The sequence below is a fragment of the Pelobates fuscus genome, chromosome 3, assembly GCF_036172605.1.
Source record: "Pelobates fuscus isolate aPelFus1 chromosome 3, aPelFus1.pri, whole genome shotgun sequence".
NCBI classification, from domain to species: Eukaryota; Metazoa; Chordata; class Amphibia; order Anura; family Pelobatidae; genus Pelobates; species Pelobates fuscus.
In genome coordinates this window covers 383992804-384012999 of record NC_086319.1, presented here as the reverse complement: position 1 = coordinate 384012999, position 20196 = coordinate 383992804, and the positions used below count along the sequence as shown (strand labels likewise).

The 20196-nt window shown below is 39.4% G+C and overlaps 1 protein-coding gene across 1 annotated transcript in view; it reads right to left on the bottom strand.

The window, feature by feature from the left end:
• C3 (complement C3) overlaps positions 1–20196 on the bottom strand; it is a 48047-nt gene that overhangs the window by 13034 nt on the left and 14817 nt on the right. Inside the window, exons 12-32 of the mRNA XM_063449638.1 lie at positions 18318–18530; positions 17669–17872; positions 17196–17357; positions 16704–16833; positions 16438–16512; positions 15967–16167; positions 15404–15515; positions 12405–12490; positions 11600–11739; positions 10655–10867; positions 9161–9227; positions 8775–8861; positions 8012–8215; positions 7066–7141; positions 6726–6885; positions 5640–5738; positions 4428–4578; positions 3799–3962; positions 1807–1965; positions 1526–1585; positions 157–253 (exon numbers count right to left, since the gene is read on the bottom strand). Of these exons, the coding sequence (XP_063305708.1) occupies positions 157–253; positions 1526–1585; positions 1807–1965; positions 3799–3962; positions 4428–4578; positions 5640–5738; positions 6726–6885; positions 7066–7141; positions 8012–8215; positions 8775–8861; positions 9161–9227; positions 10655–10867; positions 11600–11739; positions 12405–12490; positions 15404–15515; positions 15967–16167; positions 16438–16512; positions 16704–16833; positions 17196–17357; positions 17669–17872; positions 18318–18530 (2860 nt within the window). The remainder of the gene's footprint in view (positions 1–156; positions 254–1525; positions 1586–1806; positions 1966–3798; positions 3963–4427; positions 4579–5639; positions 5739–6725; positions 6886–7065; positions 7142–8011; positions 8216–8774; positions 8862–9160; positions 9228–10654; positions 10868–11599; positions 11740–12404; positions 12491–15403; positions 15516–15966; positions 16168–16437; positions 16513–16703; positions 16834–17195; positions 17358–17668; positions 17873–18317; positions 18531–20196) is intronic.

The following is a 20196-nucleotide window of genomic DNA, read 5'->3' as shown; positions in this document are numbered from 1 at the left end:
AGATTTGAAGACATTTTTACTAGTGAAAAAAAAAATCCTAAGGTCTACAAAGGGTAGAGGACCTAAGAATGAAAAGTACACAATAAGAAAGCACATTTTTTAAAATGTATATATATATATATATATATGATATTATGGGTCAAGACACATGCTTACCTTTAAATCCATCAAGTTCTTTGACCTTGATGGAAAGGTCAAAATTGTTGCACTTTCTCTCTTTCTCTGTCACTAATGCGTGGTACACGGTCACTACCTGTACAAGATATATCAGAAAATCTTTAAAAAAAAAATCTCTTGTATGCCCAAAGGCTCTGAGGCTTATTGATAGTTCTGTTTGGTGATGATTAAGCGTCTATTAATACAGTATCTCCATAGAGGAGGTTCTGGGGTCTAATGACAGAGCTCCTGGTATGTTCAGTTCCTGGTACAGGGACTCACGCTCGACTGACAGAGCAACAGTGATCTGTACGGCCAGGAGCTCTATTGTTGTCTGCAATAGTTTTAAGAACTCTGCAGTGCCAAAAAATAAACACGGTCTATTTGGAGAAAAGTGGTAAATCCGGAGCTTAAGAGTTCTACTGACAGAGATATAAAATGTGTAAACTACTGTTACCTTGGTGATCTGCTAAACTCGTATTCTTCAGTTTGCTTTATAAATTTTATACACACGTGTGGGAGAATAAAGGACGTTAAGACATTTTATATTTGATCTCGACATTGCTGCTTATTATTTATATTGACAAAGTTGGATAGAGAGTCATAGAGAGAGGTGACTGGTGTCAACCAGTCGGAACTATCCTGAACTCAGCAATTTACCTCTATATGGTGGATCCAGGTAATTTATTCTGCCAATTTCACGGTTAAAGGGACACTCCAGGCACCCAGACCACTTCTGCTCATTGGAGTTGTCTGGGTGCCAACTCCCACTACCCTTAACCCTGCAAGTGTAATTATTGCAGTTTTTTTTATAAACTGCAATAATTACCTTGCAGGGTTAACTCCACCTCTAGTGGCTGTCTACTAGACAGCCACTAGAGGTCACTTCTTGATTTGTAGCAAGGATTTTCCTTGCTAGAGCATTGCTGGACGTCCTCACGCTGTGTGAGGACCTCCAGCGTCGCTCATTTCCCTATAGGAAAGCATTGAAAATATTTTTCAATGCTTTCCTATGGGGAGCGCTAATGCGCATGCGCAGCATTGCCGCGCATGTGCATTAGGTCTCCTCGGCCGATGGGCGGGATCAGTCTCGCCCACTGGCCGACGGAAGCACAGGGAGGAGCGGCACGGAGGAGGAGACAGCGACGAGGGACATCGCCGCTGCCTCAGGTAAGTGACTGAAGGGGTTTTCACCCCTTCAGCAACCGGGGATTGGGGGGTGGGAGGGAGAGGGAACCTGCAGTGCCAGGAAATCAGATTGTTTTCCTGGCACTGGAGTTTCCCTTTAATGAATTACTTGCGATGGCTTTAAGAGGTATTGGACAATGCTTTGCCGATTAAAATATAGAGAAAGCTTGGTTAAACTCACCGTCAGGGTTCCTTGTCCTTTACCCTTTGCTTCCACCTGGAATCCTTTATTCACACGAGTCTGTAGAAATTACAACCATAGTGTCACATTTGGAACAACATAGTCAACATCTCCATTACACACACGTGAGGTATGGATTTAAATCCCAGGCACACCTGGACTGACACTTTTCTAAAATACCACTTCCAAGGATACAGTGAAAGAAGTATGGACATGATATTAAGTGTGTTTTGGTCAATTCTAATTTTCTTTTTTATCGTCAAATGTAAAATAGGTTGTACCTCAGCTGAACGGGCTAACATAGCATTAGCCAAATTAAGGCGGTAAGTTATAGGCTGGTTTCTCTCTGGCAGACGAAGAGCAACGTCCAAGTCTAATTCGTTAATCCCTGGGACGTCTTGCTGATATTGCGATTGAGCCTGGAAATATATGATGGTTGCCTAGAACAAAAAGATAAAAAATTCTGTTAATCTAGAAACGTGTCCATTTTAATGTAACAGGCAATTTAACAATAACAATCCATATATCAGAGTGGGCCCACAGAGCCATGAAGATTCCGAAGGCAAATAATTTAATCAAAAAAAGCTAGTAACACAATTTTCACAAATTGAAGAAAGGGAGTTGCTTGCTCTCCGAGGAACAATTCGTTTTCATATATGTATGAATACAGTAATGAAGAGTCGACAACGCTGCAGAGAAATACTAGGGTTCGTTTTCGCACAAAATTTACATCTAAGATGCATTTAACCCACCAAAAGAACAACATGATGAATGGTGAATAGAAGAACATTTCCTGTGAATTTAAAATTGCATCATGATGGCTACCTATTAAAAAGGTAACTCCAGCCTTCATAACCACTACAGCCCACGGTAGTAAGTTGGACCTTTTAAATCGGTAGCTTCTCTATGAGAGTCATCTGATCGAATAACCCAGTCTAACTCAGTAATAGCAGACGAAGCGCCTCTTGTGGCTATTGGGAAGGAGATACCAGAGGGTATAGGATGAGTACCTCAACGAGGAAGTCCCTCTCCCACAAACCTGCTGTGCACTTTCCTAATAAACAAATAGTCAACCCATGTTGTCTGTGCTATATTTTTAAATTGTATTTTTTTCTGCAAGACAAAATTTGCTAAATTGGTAGACCCCAGAGATTTTCAATAAATGTGGCTCTCCAACTGGCTGCTTCTTGCCATTGTGGCTGCTTTAGGGAAACAGTGAGGAACACTCGTCTAGAACATTGAATAGTCAATCTATTCATGACAGAGGTGATCTAAGGTGGTTACACAAGGTGCCCTGAATTCCAGCAACTCTATATTGTTTATATTTTCTTTGATTATTCTTTGCACTAATCATTTTTTTTTTTAATCACTTTTATTGGGTGGTCCTGCGTTTGTCTTTTTTTGCCATTTATCTTTTTTTTTTCTTTTCTTCTTATCTGCTCTGTTGAGTCCCGACACCATTTTACAAACTGTTTAATAGACATGTGCACAACCCAAAAAACAAAGGAATTCTGAGCTAATTTATCTGAAATTTTTCGGACCCATTCATTTTCATAAGGATAGCAAATTAGGGATTTAATCATTAAGCAACTGAAACAGCATTTTTTTTTCTTAATAATTACCTTACAGCTTGTAGATAGCCTGTTAATTTGGTATCCTTACATGGGATTGCCATAATTAAGGGTAACAAATTAGGGATTTATCTATATCTTCTAAGCAACTGAAACAGCAAAATTAAGACAATGTCTCTTCTTCTTAATTTTCACCATTCAATTATTTAGTAGATAGCACACTCATTTGGTATCTGTACGTGGAATTGCCATCATTAACGGTATGAAATTAAGGAGCTGTTGTGTTTAGTAGATATCTCCCTAATTTTAAAGTGGGAATCTCACACAAGGGAACAATTATATTACAACATTAAAATCATTTTCATAATCTTAAATAATTTTAATATTGTGATGTTAAAAATAAATATACGCCCACTCGCCCCTTGTCACATATACACACATACCCATTGTACAGCGCTACAGAAATTGCTGGCGCTATATAAATAATAAATTAATAATACTCACTGCCACGTACTCACCATAAGTAACAGACACCTAACCCCACCTGTCCCATACCCACCTCTTGTCACATACCCACCACCAGACACACATCCATTTACCCCTCGCAGCTCAGTTAATACAGTTAAGTTAATAAAGAGTCTCAAGAGGTGATGAGAATGAAAAGAGTGTACAAAATAAATAATTACTGTGATTATCACTCACTTGTGTTGATCCATAAACTGCTCCAAAATACCTCTGCTCAGTGAGCCAGCGTACGATGGCGCCAGTCAGCTCATACTGCTTCATTTTAAGTAAAGCCATAAGGCCATAAGATGTGGCTTCTAGTGTGACGAAACGAGAGTCTGGTTCTTCCCAGTGAGTTTTATCTAGTGGTGTGAAAAACAAAGATAACATATTTTACTGGGAGTTACAGTGTGACATCAACAAGAGAAACAAGGAAAAAGCAATACAAGATTATACACTGGTTGTAAAGTGGCCGTTCTAAGAGACAATTCTCTATGATTCTATCTATGATTTTCTGCACTATGGCCTATGATTCTCTGCGCTATGGTCTATGATTTTCTGCGATACGGTCTATGATTTTCTATGCTATGGCCTATTATTCTCTGTGCTACGGTCTATGATTTTCTGCGCTACAATGTGAGCTTTCAGTGCTATGCATTGCAGAGTCCACTTATCTACAAGTAAAAAGATCTGCAAAAACTGCCACTAATTTATGATGTTGTAATTTTATACATATGGAAAAAATAATGTTACCCCCTTAATTGCTCATCCTGTGCAGTGACAACCCCTTAACTATATACATCTGTCTATCTGAATGAATGCATTACCTGTGGATGCTGCAAGCAGGGTCCTGGTCTCATCTAGGAATCCAGCCATAGCAAGAGCGTATGAGGTGATTGCGACAGTGTACGGTTTGCGTAGTGTTGGGTACTGTCCTACTAGGAAACTTGTTGCTCTTTCAATGCTGGGTCTCAGATTCTGCAGAAGAGATTGTACGGTGTTAGACACAGAATGGAGGAGAATAGTGGGACACTATTGCAGATGTAGTAATGACACAATTTGTCCACTGACGAACATGAGGAGAGATGCCGAGGGTCTGTTCCCTGATCGTTTGATACACAAGTTGAGCATGATTGGCTGAGTCAATTCAAGGTTTGTGTCAGCTAATTGCAGAAGTTACAAAGACTGTAATTTTGCAGCAAAGGCAAGATCTTCAAAAATGGGTATATTCTTTATTTTTTAATGTATTATTTTGCATTTTTTGTTTTTATAAATCATCGGCATAATTCATTTAAAATAATGCTGACTAAAACACTTTTTTTTGTATCTCCCCAAAAGTTTGAAAACAGGGAAGTATATTTGGGGGGGGTTACACTACACATAGGGTAGTAATATTTAATGCGGCTTTACCATATGCGGTTAAATGTAATAAGATTATATTATCAGAATGTAGTCAGAGACAATGTATATGAATCCGCTATTGCTCTCCTATAAATATAATGTATAAATAAATAATTTATATTAATAAGATTTACCGTAGTAGTACAATAATGTGTCCCCAATGGCTGTACATATTCTATTAAAATATCACGCTTGCAATGACAAGTATAACACCAAAAAAGAATGGGAGATATTTAAGGGTAAAGTATTCAGACTTGCGATGCCTTAAACTAAGTGATGTAGAAACCTACAGCAGTAAATATGACGGGCCTGAGAGAGGGTCACAGCGTATAACTCATTATGGCTTGTTTCCTCTTGTACTTAATGTGATTGCAGTTTATACATCCCGCCACTAGGGGATTTAAAGCGTTCCTTAAAAATAAGTTTTTAGATAGTTGTTAAAAAGTTATTTAAGTCAACCCATGCGGTCTCTGTGTAGCCTGGGTGTCATATAAGCATATAGTGAGAGTAGAGAGGTTGGAATATCAGAAGACGTGGCATGGTTCTGATGGTCTAGATATCTTTGGGATATTTGGGAACCTCAATCATCCTATTCAATTTCAGCAATGATTGGCAGCATGTTAAGCCTTGTTACTCACATTGACATGCGCGGTACACGTTTTCTCACTCTCCAGCAAAGCAATGAGTACAAAGGCTGTGAGGGCTGCATCTGGCTCCTTGGATCCTCTGGCTCCTCCCTGTAAGGAAAGGAAACGTAGCTATGAGACAAGAGAAGATAGGATACCAGAGTTGTGCATTGCAATTCGTCCAAGTTTTGGTGACTCGGACGATATTCTAAACTCCAAAATGACATTTAGATGAATCATGAAGCAAACAAAACAGACAATGGACAAAATGTTTCACTTGTTTCACGATTCAGAGTTCCGCCTGTAGCTCCAAAAAAAAAATAAAAAAATTAATGGATTAAAATTGATTGATGGTTAGGGGACAGCCACTAAATGTTGGATATAATTCACAGATCAAGTAAGAAGAAGAGACCAATAGAGGGGGAAAAGGAGGAACGGTAAAATAATAATTTATAATTATATAATATATATAGAGATTTTTTTTTTTTTTTTTACTATTTACTTTTTTAGCCTCTGTTGCTTACTTCTTAGCACTTGGGCTTTGATTCAATATTTTGTGAAACGCTTTTCAAACGATTTAAGATTTTTGGCTAAACTTTTAAAATTATTTTATTTTCGAAATTTAAATTATCAAAAAACATCATATATATAAAAAAAAAATCTAAATATTAAAAAAATATATCTAAATATGAAAATATTTACAAATTTTTCTATATGTGTATCCAAAATATTAAATTGAAGCAATAGTTACCAAAAAAGGTTCACATTCTGGAAGCGTGCTCTGCTTTAACTATAGCTCACATTATCATTGGAACAGTTTGCCAGTTATTACGTTCCACAATAAAAGGAAAAATTATCCCGTGCACTTTGGAGGCAGTGGTTTAAATGGTGTGCTATTTTAACACAGCAGATTTACTTTTTGATGTTCCATGGGAAGTGATAACCACAGCTAGAAGTGTAGTCCCAACATTTTTGTCTGGATTCCACAGAGACTCCAGAGAACGGAAATTAACATGGGAAATTAAATCATTTTTTGTTAATATAAAAAAAAAAAATAATTGGGAAATGCTAATTAATTGTATCTCCATGGGTACATACAATCATTTCCTGATGAATGACGGGTGCAGTCTCTGTGAATAAACCGTCAGGTTTCTGTTTCTCCAAAATCAACCATTTAACGGCCCCGCACAGAACATTGCTTTCGATATCCACCAGCGTCTGCGCAAGGGCAAACACCTTGACAACGTAAGCAGTGAGCCTGGGAAGAGATGAAACAAGAGTAGAAAAAGGGAAATATTTTTTTGGGAAAAAACAGGAAAGTTAGGGAAATTGTAAACTAAATAAGGAGAAGGGAAAGGAAAAAGAGACAGAGGATAATGATAAAGTGTGTATAGGATGTAAAAAGATCTAAAAAGAGATAGAGTAGGGTTGGATTTACCATGTGCTTGCTGGTCTATTTACAAAGGCTGCATAGGAGTTTTCTGGTTTACGGTATGTTAGTTGCTGTACGTAACCTGCAAATATCATGTGCACACGTTAAGAGTAATCCAAGCATATGTTAATAAAAATCCAAACATAAACATGGTCGTAACACCATAAAAAATACTCAGTGAATTTATGGTTGACCCTCATTTCCCATTCAATGGAATGTATCTTCAGAAATGAAATTGTGTTCAGTAATCATATCACAGGCAGAGGGGAGGATTTTGTGTGGGAGTGTCTGTGTGTATTGTACGGATTGATTGGTTGTATTTCAAAACCCTGTGGGCAGTACTATGTTTGTGGATTGTGAATAAAAGAGGCTGTATGCGCCAGTACAGTCAGTTCTGCTTGACCTCAAAACGCAGTGTTGTCTCGTTATTGGAGGAATTGGATTGTATGCTGATTGCCAGGAGTGTAAGCTGATTGTATGCTTTTCCTGTTCAGCTGTTTACAGCATTCATATGCTTGAGAGCATTTGTATGCTTCTCCGGTTCGGTGGTTGTGGTGTCTGCTGCAGTGCTTGGAGTCCTCAGGAAGCGCTAGAAGCATCCTTCCGGAGGTACCCAGTCAGGGTGCCAGGTGATCCGTTACAAAAACTAAACTAAAAGTGTTTATTTAAACTATGGTAAATGCGTTTAGAAATGGGACTGCATAAATAAAATAACCGTCATAATGCCTTATACATCTCCCATTGTATGACCATTATTACTGAAGCAGCAGATTTCCAATAATGTTGTGAACACTTTACTTTACAATAGTTTATGGGTGAGTGAATTCATTTAAATGTTAATTTGTACAAATTAAAATGCTTGCACGAGAATATGAAATTACTCTTTGTTCATTTTTGACGTGTTTGAGATGCCCGTGAACATATTGTGTGTCTGCAATTCTGCTACCCTTACCTTGTTTTATGTTCTTGATGGCTTGTTCTCTGCGGTTTAGTCCTACTGTCTCCCACTGGTTGGTGGCATCAAGGTAACGTGTGGCTATCACACTGGGAGTCATGGTGATCATGTTCTGTTCCCCACACCCAGCCGGCACCACAATCAAATGGTTTAGATTTTTGCCATCAACAGCGTCTTCCACCAGGAGACTGATTGGAGTTCCTGAGTATGGAAATGAATGAAAAGTGGATTAGTTCTGCATTTGATCTAGAGACCATTCCTCGGACCAATCTTCACAAATCACCAATGGTGCTGGTTTTTATCAATATCACTTTTAAATAGGACTTGATCATCTCAAAATCATTGACAGTTTTGCTACCCAAGAACCGGTTTGAGAATCAGTAAGAATTTTGTGTCAGCAAATGTATAATGCACAAAAAGGCAATCAACCCCTGTGCTTGGATCCTATCAAAGCCATCTAAGGTTGCATGGCTTTGGTATGGTACATTGGGAGTTAAATCTGAATGGCCTAACTGTGAGTGTCAGGAGAACCTGGATTTTTCTTTGACCACTTACAACCATTTTGATAGAAAATGAGAGGACATAACCAAAGATTCCTTGCACCAAAAACTACAAAACTTTGTAGTGCTTATGGTGCTTGGAATGTGTAATGTGACCAGAACTGACATGACTTGAATGGAGAATGCCATATTTTGCAGATATTTGATTAAATAGCATTTATATATGGTATGTATCTGTTACCCACATTATCCCACGTTACCTGTTACAGTTACGAATGTATCAATGTCTGAACGGGGAACAATGTTCTTCGCATCCACTGGTAAAATCTTTTCAGTCTGCACACCATCTATGGTAAATGAGGGATCACATCGAAAACTTATCTTTTTATTTATTTAGATATTTTGCCTTTATGACATATGACCAAGTATCCAAACTTAGAGAATCTCATTCGCTATAATCACATTGATAAATCTCTCAAGATCAAAAATAGGCAGCATTATTCCAATATAGTTCTATTAGATATTCACATCACTCAACAACCACATGGTTTTGTTACCCATCACTGGACACCACAAAGTTAGCATTAACATTTATTTAGAAACCATACAGCAGACTCTGTCTCCCAAAAATAGAGATCGTACACACCTACACCTTTCACCTGTGGTTCCAGAGTCACTGACTTGACAACTTGGGTCAGACGCATTCCTTCTGGCTAAAAAAAGAGTATAACAATGTAAGAATAAAACATGCCAAGTAATTTTCGGAATATTCCTTTTTGTTCAAGGAATAACAAATTGTTGACATTGCAAATGTGTTTTTTGGGGGGTTTTCCCTATCATGTTACTACTTTTTCTTAGTTTGTAAAATTAGCCAATGGCAAAAACATCAGGGAAAATAAGGAGGAAAACAATTTGAAAGAAGAATTTTAAAAAAAATGCGAAAATGGAGCAAACACACAAAACGCGCACATGGAAGTTTATCACTTAACTCGCTTAGTTTGGAAGTAATCATTTTTGATCATCACTCAACTTCAAACAATAAATGCTCTTCAGAAAAAGCTAATGTTTAAAAGAACCACTAAGGTCACCTTTCAAGGTAAACCACTGCAAGTTTGCAGAAAAAGCAATGTTAACCTTACAGGGTTAAATACACCTCAAGTGGCTGTTACACTGACAGTCACTGGGAGGCGCCTCCCCTGACGTGATGCAGAGACCCCTATAGGAAAGCACTAATTCAATGCTTTCCTATGGGGAAGCTTGTCAAACATGCACAGCAGGTCCCCAATGCTACCAAATGGATTGGACAGCACCAGAGGAAGTCATGCCTCCTTCATGGCGTTGCGGGAGGAGGAGAGGTATGCATGACCCAGGGAGCCTCAGTGCTAGAAAAAGGTAATTTCACTAGGGCCTATATCACTAGGGAAGGGAACACTAAAGCATTAGGAATACAGGCTTGTATTGCTAATGTTTTATTGTTCATTTAAGCAGCTCTGTGAGTTCTGGGGTCTTTTTTGCATTGTTTCCAAAGACCTGTGATGGGACATCACTGCTTGGTGTATAGTGGCCCGGGTGAAGCCATGCTGATATATACTTACTGTTTCTGAGGCACCACCATTTTCTTTATTCACATCCGCTATATGCGTGAGACTACAACACTGAAGTCTATGGAGGATCTCATGAGAAGTCAGGAGACTCCATAGATATAGTCTCGCAATAAGAGTGATTATGCCTTTTACCAGCAACGACTGGAGAAAGTAACAAAACATGATGGCGGTAGCTCAAGTTTTGTCAAATGGAGGAAAGTTTCATAAGACAAAGTAGTCACTTTGCCTTATTTATATTAGGGGTAAGAGATCAAAATGAAGAAAAGAAAAATGGATCAGGAGTGATCGGCACGGTAAGTTTGGGGTGACAGAGGCGCTTTAAAAGTGACCTGTTCCATGCTATATTAAATGCAAAAATATATATTTAAATATATGTTTCCACCAACTTTCCCTCACACTTGTTGAACATTTAAAGTGAATGGTGCTCCAAAGATAAAACTATAGGTAAGTGTTCCCTGAAGGATGACTTTTTGTCCTGTACCTCAAAACTTGTGACCAAGTGATAGACTTGAAAAAAAAATCAGGTATGAACTTACCACAACCTTCAGCTTTTTTCTAACACCATCTGCCACAAATTGATTTGCAACAGAGGCCTTTACTTCTATTTCTTGCAGACCCAAGTTTAGCGGCACAATAATAAATGGGGCAACAGCAGAGGAATGAGAGTTGATGAAGATCTCTTGGCGGAACTTCTTTTTAGACGTGGAGAGACTGCAAAATTCTGGGTTGTGTGTCAGTTCCACTCGTACCTAGCATATAAATACAGAATAAAGTGAGTATTTCCACTGTCAGAACTAATGAGTAACATAACTAGAGAATTTAATCCACAGGACCTCTCTCTACATGGACATACAGTAGATAGTAAATACATTGTTAAACACAGATCTGCTTTTCCCACAGAAATCTCACATTAGCATTGCGGTTACTACTGCAGGGGATTCTTAGTGGGCATATGCAAATGAGTTCAGCAAAGCCTCATTATTTCCACTTTGAGTATATGTTTGCTGTATACAACATCTTTGAAACACAACTCAGCGAGAGATGCAAAGCCAGGGAACCACTTATGGTCGGCCTTTTGTTGTTAATGCGACTCATCAGTCAGAGGTTGGTTACTGTCTTGTATTGAGGCTTGGCGTTACTTGTGGAGCACAGACCAAAGGAGTTATGGTGGGGGGAAATAATTGAAAACCCCTTCCACCTGAAGTCAGTGGATAGTAAAAACTTTGATAAACACAGATGGCTTGACTAGTGTGTGTAGATCGTTGTTTAACAATGTATTTTCAATCCAATGACTTCAGGTGCAGGGGGCTGTCAATCACTTTTTTTTCCACACCATCACTCTCTTGGTTTGGAGTAGTATCCAAGAACTGGACACTACCTCCTCTAAAACTGTCCATGCCTATGTTACATCTTTTTTTCTGTGCAAGTATTATCCACTTGTGTTATTAATTATACAGGGGCATTTAAATGTAATAATTTACCCGTATTCTTTCTTGTCCATAGTTGTAGAGAACAGCCCGGATCTCCACCTGCTCGTTTCTCACAACAGAATAAGGCAGTCTAAGGTCGATGAAGAAGTCCTTCATAACTTGAATCTCATATGGTTGAGCCACACAGATACCTGTGCATGATAAACAGACCATCTCAAACTATCTTACTTGTTATGCTGTTAGCATATGAAACAGACCATACTGACGACACATACTACACAGGGACATGGATCATCCTTGACCCTAAATTACACACACCATACATCACAAATCAAACCCTCCTGACCATAAACACAAACACATTCATCAATATCTTCACCGTAGGTTAAACAGATCTTCCATGGTGACCAAGGCATCTTGAAGTCATAGAAACCATACACTCTGTCATTATATATCAATATGTAGTATATGTCACAGTATAACTAATGTATAACTACTGCATTTAATGTACCCCTCCTCTACTATAACATACTTTTCCCCAGCTTAATATGTTGAGAGGTGAATACACATATATGGGAGTTTGATGGAACCTACATAATTGCATAGGGTTCAGGCAATTCAGAGCAATGTTTCTCAAACGATTCTTTAATGATCGTTAGCATTTTGGATTTTAAAGATGTATTTCTATTTCAATAGACATATTAAATAAAACAAGGAATCTGGGAGTTTCCTTTGAGATCTCACTACACAAGAGGGCATTTTTACAATGACCATTAACCAGTCTGATTTTTGGACCTTCAAAGCTGCAATGATACATCAACATTTAAATAATACAAATAACTCTTCAACGGCTTACCCTTATTTTCAGACAGACTCACAGCCAAAACCTCCCATGTGGTTATTGAATCCTTCAGGAAAACAGGCAGCACTTTGGTGGAAATACTGGATAAGGAAAATTTTAACATCACATTTTAATATATAGAGGTTCGGGGTTATATACTAAACCATGGGTAGTCAACCTGGTCCCTACCGCCCACTAGTGGGCGTTTCAGGATTTCAGGTGGGCGGAAGGGGTTTTGGAGGCACAACAAGCTAATGCTAAATCCTCCTTGAGAGAGTGGACGGGCGGGCGCGAATGCACAAACACAAATGAAAGTATGAACGCGCGCGAACTCATGCAAGCACGAGAATGCGTGCATGGGACCAAGAGAACGCATGCACGTGCCAACACGAGTAACACGTGGGAAGAGGAAGGGGAGGAGTGGGAGCTGATGCACGATAGCAGGGACAGGCAGAAGCAAAAAGGAGAAAGAAGGAGCAGAGTACTTGTAGAATAGGAGAAAGAAGGGGCAGATTACTTGTAGAATAGGAGAAAGAAGGGGCAGATTACTTGTAGAATAGGAGAAAGAAGGAGCAGATTACTTGTAGAATAGGAGAAAGAAGGGGCAGATTACTTGTAGAATAGGAGAAAGAAGGGGCAGATTACTTGTAGAATAGGAGAAAGAAGGGGCAGATTACTTGTAGAATAGGAGAAAGAAGGAGCAGAGTACTTGTAGAATAAGAAAAAGGAGCAGAGTACTTGTAGAATTGGAGAAAGAAGGAGCAGATTACTTGGAGAATTGGAGAAAGAAGGAGCAGAGTACTTGTAGAATTGGAGAAAGAAGGAGCAGAGTACTTGTAGAATAGGAGAAAGAAGGAGCAGAGTACTTGTAGAATAGGAGAAAGAAGGAGCAGAGTACTTGTAGAATAGGAGAAAGAAGGAGCAGAGTACTTGTAGAATAGGAGAAAGAAGGAGCAGAGTACTTGTAGAATAGGAGAAAGAAGGAGCAGAGTACTTGTAGAATAGGAGAAAGATGGAGCAGAGTACTTGTAAAAAAGGAGAAAGGCGAAATGTTTACTATGATGTCTTGCTTACTAATGAATTACCTAACCTTGTTACCCTGCATTACTGTTACAGTGCCTGTCCTGGCTGTTGTGGCTGGACGAGATTGTGTAAAACTGGAAACGCACCAAAAACAAAGAATTATTTAAAAAAAAATGTAAAAAAAAAGGAGAAAGAAGGAAAATAAAAAATATAGAAAGGAAAAGGAGAGAACTGTTGCTGGCTCATAATAGTAAGTGGGCTACCTAGCTCAGCCTTGCTACTGGGCATTGCTATAACGAAGGTAAAAAAAATAGAAAAAAAATGAAAAAAATAAGGGGGAGGGAATTGAGGAAGGAGAGGAGGGAAGCTGATGCACAGATGAGAAATCATATTATGAGCAAACAGAGAAGTCGTCTGAATATCACCGAAAGAGGAGACCTTTGTTTGTTTCTTACGAAAATCAAACCAGATATCAAATATTTAGTCTCGCAGCATCAGCCTCAAGGATCTCATTAATCACTAGTAAAGGTCATTTCAATTTACTTTATTGTTTTCTCATTAAACTTTATAAAGTTAAAACCTTATAAACCTGCATTAAGTAGAAATAAAAAGATAAATGTACGTACATTTTTTTTTTTTTTTTAAACACCCTCCTTTCTAAAAAAATATTCTGCATTTGCGCGAAAACTGGTGGGCGGTAAAGAAATTATTTCAACCAAAAAGATGCATTAGTGGGCGGTAGGTAAAAAAAGGTTGACTACCACTGTACTAAATACTAAAATTAACTTGGAAACTGCACGTTTAAGGTCAAATAGCCAAGGAGGAAATAATTATCTAACTCACTCTGCAACATAGTTTAGTTACAATTCCCATAGCCACTATTAGGAGAGTTCTGCTAAGAGGTAAGTTGTCCCCTAATTCCAAGGGCATGCTTGTACACTTTAGCAATGTACAGTCCAGACAGATCCCGCAGGAGAGATCACTGCCCGCTCCTCTTGCACTGTGCGCTGGGAGAATGTGATGTACTAATACTTCCTCTAGGTACAAAGGAAGTTGTGCAGAAAGGCAAAAGGAACAAGTAGAATATATCTGTAGGCTCCACTGAACACCAGGGAAGGTACCGTCCTTCTGCAAAATGGCTAGAAGCAAGCAAAGTACACATCTGAGAGTAAGTTGGCGTAGCAATGTGTATAAAGTGCGTCCGTGTGTCTTATAGTGCATTTGTTAGTATAATGTGTGTGTCTGGGAATGAGAATGGCAGTGTGTAATATGTGTGTGCCTGAGAGTGAGTGTGGCAGTGTGTAATATGTGTGTGCCTGAGAGTGAGTGTGGCAGTGTGTAATATGTGTGTGCCTGAGAGTGAGTGTGGCAGTGTGTAATATGTGTGTGTCTGGGAATGAGAATGGCAGTGTGTAATATGTGTGTGCCTGAGAGTGAGTGTGGCAGTGTGTAATATGTGTGGGTCTGTGAGTAATTGTGGCAGAGTATGAAATCGGTGTTTCAAGGAGTGATTGTGGTAGTGTTTATAATGTCTGTGTCTAGGAGTAAGTGGGGCAATTTGTATCTTGGTGTGTCTGGGAGTGATTATGGCACTGTGTATAGTGTGTATGTTTATGGCAATGTGTTTTTGTGCGTACATGTCTGTGTGAGGCTGTGGGAATATGCATCTGTGAGTATATGTGTGTTTCGGATGTGTATCTATGTGTATTTGTCTCTGGGAATTGGTGTCTGCGTATGATTGTAAGTGCCTATATAAGTATGTGTCTGTCTGGGTGGGTGCATACAAGTGTATTAGGTAGAATGACTGGAAGGAGTGACATTTTGGAAGGTAACAGTAAGAATCCCTATGATCTACACAGAACCTTAGAGCAGCCTACACACAATGTCAACATACTATATTTAGTGCCCTTAGAATTGTAATTCAGTGACAGCAGATTAAATAAATGTTGATGGCAAGCAAGGGTATCCAATTTGTGCCGTAGGTTACTCACCCATTTTCATCTGGCCTTTCTGTCATTTGTTCTATTTTCCAGAACCAACTCTCTGGGAACTCACTCCTGGACATAATGTCGGCATCAGGCAAGAACTCGTCATCTTCATCACCTGGGGCACAAATTGGAAAATGTTTACTAATCTCTCCAAACTGTCTTATATCACAGAATATTTGTGTCACTGACATTTTATTTGTAAAACATTTCATAACGGAATTGTGAGCTTTATAAAGATCCTCGCTTTCTGTTAAATCCTTTCGTTTACATCAGGGGTTAGAGTAATATGGGAGATGTAGTCCACAACATTTGGGGTTCTGAAGGTTGCTTACCCCTTGGTTGCATGATGACCTCCTACTAATGGCTCACTATGGACTTTGCGTTACCATGAGAATCCCTAAGGTGATGGCCCTTTGTTATAGATACAGATGCTCCACATTTGCTGCATAAAGTTTCCCCCACCCATGAATCACACCATCCTCATATACTTGTATTTCTCAATCTCACTATTTTTTCTTGGGTCAAACTATTGCCTTATGCTATCTCTATCTCATCATGATCCTCACTTCTTTCAAACGGATCTTCCTCTTTTAAATGCCTCTCTGTTTCCTTTTTCTTCTCAAAGGTTTTGCAGCAGTCCAGGAAGGCATCCACGCACTCTTTTCCATCAACGATCACGCGTGCTCGACGTTCACAGTTATATCCCATTGGATTTTCCCTCATGCCATCTTCACAGCATGTTTTTGCATGGCCACTATAGGCTGAAGCTACAAAACAGACAGTCAAGATTAGAATGCTACCGACAAACCATTGCACATTTCAACACAACATGTCAAGGTGAGATGAAGACATGATACCAGTAGTGAATTGTGAGTACAGAGTGAGAAAAGGCAAGGAGATGGTGGTGACGGAGGTTGGAGTGAAGCGGTTCATGGATAGTTGAGTGCACAAATTAATTATATAAGACATCTTAAGGGCATGATACAGAATCTGAACGCAAATAAAAAAAATGGTAGGTAAAACAATGACCCACTTACATTTAGTGGCTTTAAATTCAACAATCACAGCTGAAGAACGTCGCTTCCTTACTAATGGTGCTGGGCATTCTGACTCTAAGAACAAGAAAATAATATTAAAAATAGACAGCAGCATTTTTCTAATGTAAAATCCAAAGGGAGACAAATTGAACATTCTAAGACAATACAATCACATATCACAGAAAAAAAAAAAAAAAAAAGAGATCATTAGATATTATTAAAAAACAGAATTTTGTCACACGTAACTGGATAGGGGTGCTTTTTACCTGATCTTTGAGCTGAGGCAATCTTAAAATTTGTCTGTAAAGCCAACCCAGCATCATAAAATACTCCCGCACTGTCAGCACCACTGCCGGGTGTACAGCCAATGTCAGACTTTTCTACAGAGTCCCACACCTGGGAAATGGGACAGAGGGCCATTAATAAACAGATGGCACATATGCTAGATTAATTTTTTTCCATGCAAGATAGACAAGAACGCATGGCATGCACACTCTTTTTCATCAGCTGTTTTTTGAAGATGATGGGAGCTGCAAAACCATGGCAGCAATATGAGAAGACGAACTACATAGACACGTAAATTACAGACTGCATTGCTAAATTAGATATGCCATTTAGCAAAGGCAAAGTAAAATAATGCTTCTCTTGAATAAAGTAAAAAAAATATATGTTTGTTAATGTTATTTTATTAGTCATACACTGACAGAATTACAAGACATTGGAAATAAATGTCACTCCTCCGCAGGGTTTGTTTGTACCTTGCTTTGTGTGATCTTAAACTTCTTGTTCAGCACAAAAACACCTTTGTCCACAGCAACGAGTCCCACATTGGCTTTATGGTCTGCTCTCACTTTCAGCCGCATTGGGGAACCTGGGCTCTGGACCCTGTTATCTCTCTCTCTCTCACCGGTGACCACCAGCTGTGTGTGAATAGCAACAGCTGTGTGTGAATATCAACATGTCCCACCAATGGCATAAGACACAGACTTGCAAAAACAATCACAAGAAAAAGGAAAGAACAAATGTGTCTAAGGTGGATTTGTAATTCTTTGTCTAGAAACAACCCCTCCCACCTCTATTTTAAGGAGTGTTACAAGAATCATGCATAAGATATCAATAATAGAACAAAACGCTTGCTTGTATTCCAAGACTGATGACCACATGACTCCAGAAACAGAGAGACAATTATAGGCTACCCCTTCATGAAGTCTGTTCACAGAAGTCGACTTACGGTGCCCATGCAGGTATCTTTGACATCCACCCAGACGGAGTCTGACACTATTTCACGTCCTGCTGTTGTCTGCACGATGTAATAAGCCACAATACGGAAAGAAGGAATTAAGTTTTCCGTGACCGGGAGAGACATGGTCACAAGGGATTGACCTGGTTGGCGTTGTTGTCTGCTCACTTGTATTATTCTGCCCTTGCTTATGATCTAATGGGAGGAAAAGTTTGATAACTAGGTTTAATGTACGGAACGTTTCTTTACCAGTCACGAAAAAGCAGTTTTTAACTCACTGTTCAAGAACTAACACAGATCACATTTTGTTATGTTTGCCACCTAAATGCACGTTGTTTGAAGTGAGCAAGTTTAACACATAAATGCAATGGTCTAGTTGCACATGAGCAATACGAGTCTGTGCTTTGGAGATAAAATGGTACTCGAGCCATATAAATTCTTGCGATGTAAAGCATTTCCACTGGGATTAGTTCAGCAGTGCTATAGAAATTTAAGTAATGGCTCACGATTGGCTCAGTCATTTCCCAATTTAAAATTCTAGATCATCATTCTGTGGACCACTATCTAAAAGTGGTCTGGTATATCTGCAGTCCTTGGGTTATTGCAAGTTGACATGAATAAGAAAATGCATTGTGATTACCAAGTATGTGAAATGCTGGATCTGGTTCTGAGTTGCCAGAATACTGTTCCTTATATTAAAATTCACAGCCACATTTTCTCCCGGTTTCAGCTCTGACCCGGTGATGCCGATATGCAGGAAATTTTCGATCCCACCTAATGGCTTGTAAGCTATGGCTGTCATGAATGCTGAAGCTTGGCGGGCAGGGAGTAATGGAGGATGTGCTGTTTTTACCTAAATAAAAAAAGAAAATGTATTCAAAAATGTCATAAACCAAAGAAAAAGCAAAACAAATATGTACATGCACCAGGAAATTAAAAACAATTCCCACAACACATTCTAAATAAATACAGATATAAATCCAAATAGTATACTCTGAGACAGCAAAGTTAGCACTTTAATAAGGAAACATCAACTTTATTTTTAATTTATTTTTTTTGTCGTACAATGTAAAATTTTATAGATACATATGGCTTTCCAAAAAAGAAGTGTATTGATAGACTTTCTTCACTATAGATCCATATTGTGTTCATACAGCGCAGCCCTTGACCTCGCCAAACAGTCATACTTTTCCATTAGTTCATGCTCCCGCAATCCCAGGCATCTCTTTGACACCTTTAATTCTCTTCTTGGACCTGCTGTGGCCACCCCCCAAACTAACCTTACTGCCAATAGCTTTGCATGTTACTTTACCAACAAGATTGAACAGCTAAGGACAGAATTCTCCCCACCTTGCCGTTCTCTTTCTCAACCACACGTATATTATGCCTTTCCCACCCTTCAGACTTTCTCCCCGGCTACTGAACAAGAGGTGGCTGCGCTTCTCCTCTCGCCCCACCACTTGCCTGCTCAATCCTGTCCCATCTCACCTTATCAGAGCTCTCTCCCCTTGTCTTGTGCCTTCATTAGCACACATCTTCAACTGCTCTCTCTTCTGGCATTGTCCCTGCTGACCTTAAACATGCCACTGTAGTACCTATGCTGAAAAAAACATCTCTTGACCCCGCCTCCCCCTCTAACTATCGTCCCATATCACTGCTTCCTTTTTCCTTAAAGCTTCTGGAAAGACTTGTCTTTACCCATATGTCTCACTTGTTCAATTCCAACTCTCTTCTTGACCCTTCAATCTGGCTTCCACCCTCTCCACTCTACTGAGACTGCTCTTATCAAAGTTACTAACGACCTAATCGCAGCTAAATTTAAAGGCCACTACTCCATACTAATTCTTCTTGACCTCTCTGCTGCCTTTGACATCATTGATCATGCTCTCTTTCATCAAGCTTTTCAATAACTCGGTCTATGTAACTCTGTCCTCTCGTGGTTTTCCTCTCATCTCTCTCAACACTCATTCAGTGTCTCCTTTTCTAATGATGCTCTGTCCTTGGTCCCCTTCTATTTTCTCTTTATACTGCCTCTATTGGCAAAATTATTACCTCTTTTGGATTCCACTACCACCTTTATGCTGATGACACCCAGATATATCTCTCCTCCCCGGACCTTTCCCCTGCCATCCTGCAACGTGTCACTGCTTGCCTTTCTTCCATCTCTGACTGGATGTCCTCATGCTTTCTGAAACTCAATCTCTCTAAAACTGAGCTCCTTGTCTTTCCTCCTCCTAATACTGATCCTCCTCTTTCCCTCTCACTTCAAGTTAGTGGTATCCACATAAGTCCATCCCGTCTTGGCGTCATACTTGATTCTGGCCTCACCTTTGAGCAGGGGAGGGCTGGCAGCCTCAAGCCTGGGGGGCAAATCCAGTCAAGTGGCCCATTGCACCACTGAATCAGCTCACCATCCATGCCCACCTTTTCCTGATTTTATAACGGATATTGATGTTAGGCTAATCAGTGGCTCTTTGCCCTACCCACTCCTTTGTGGCTCCGACTTTCAATGTTGTCAG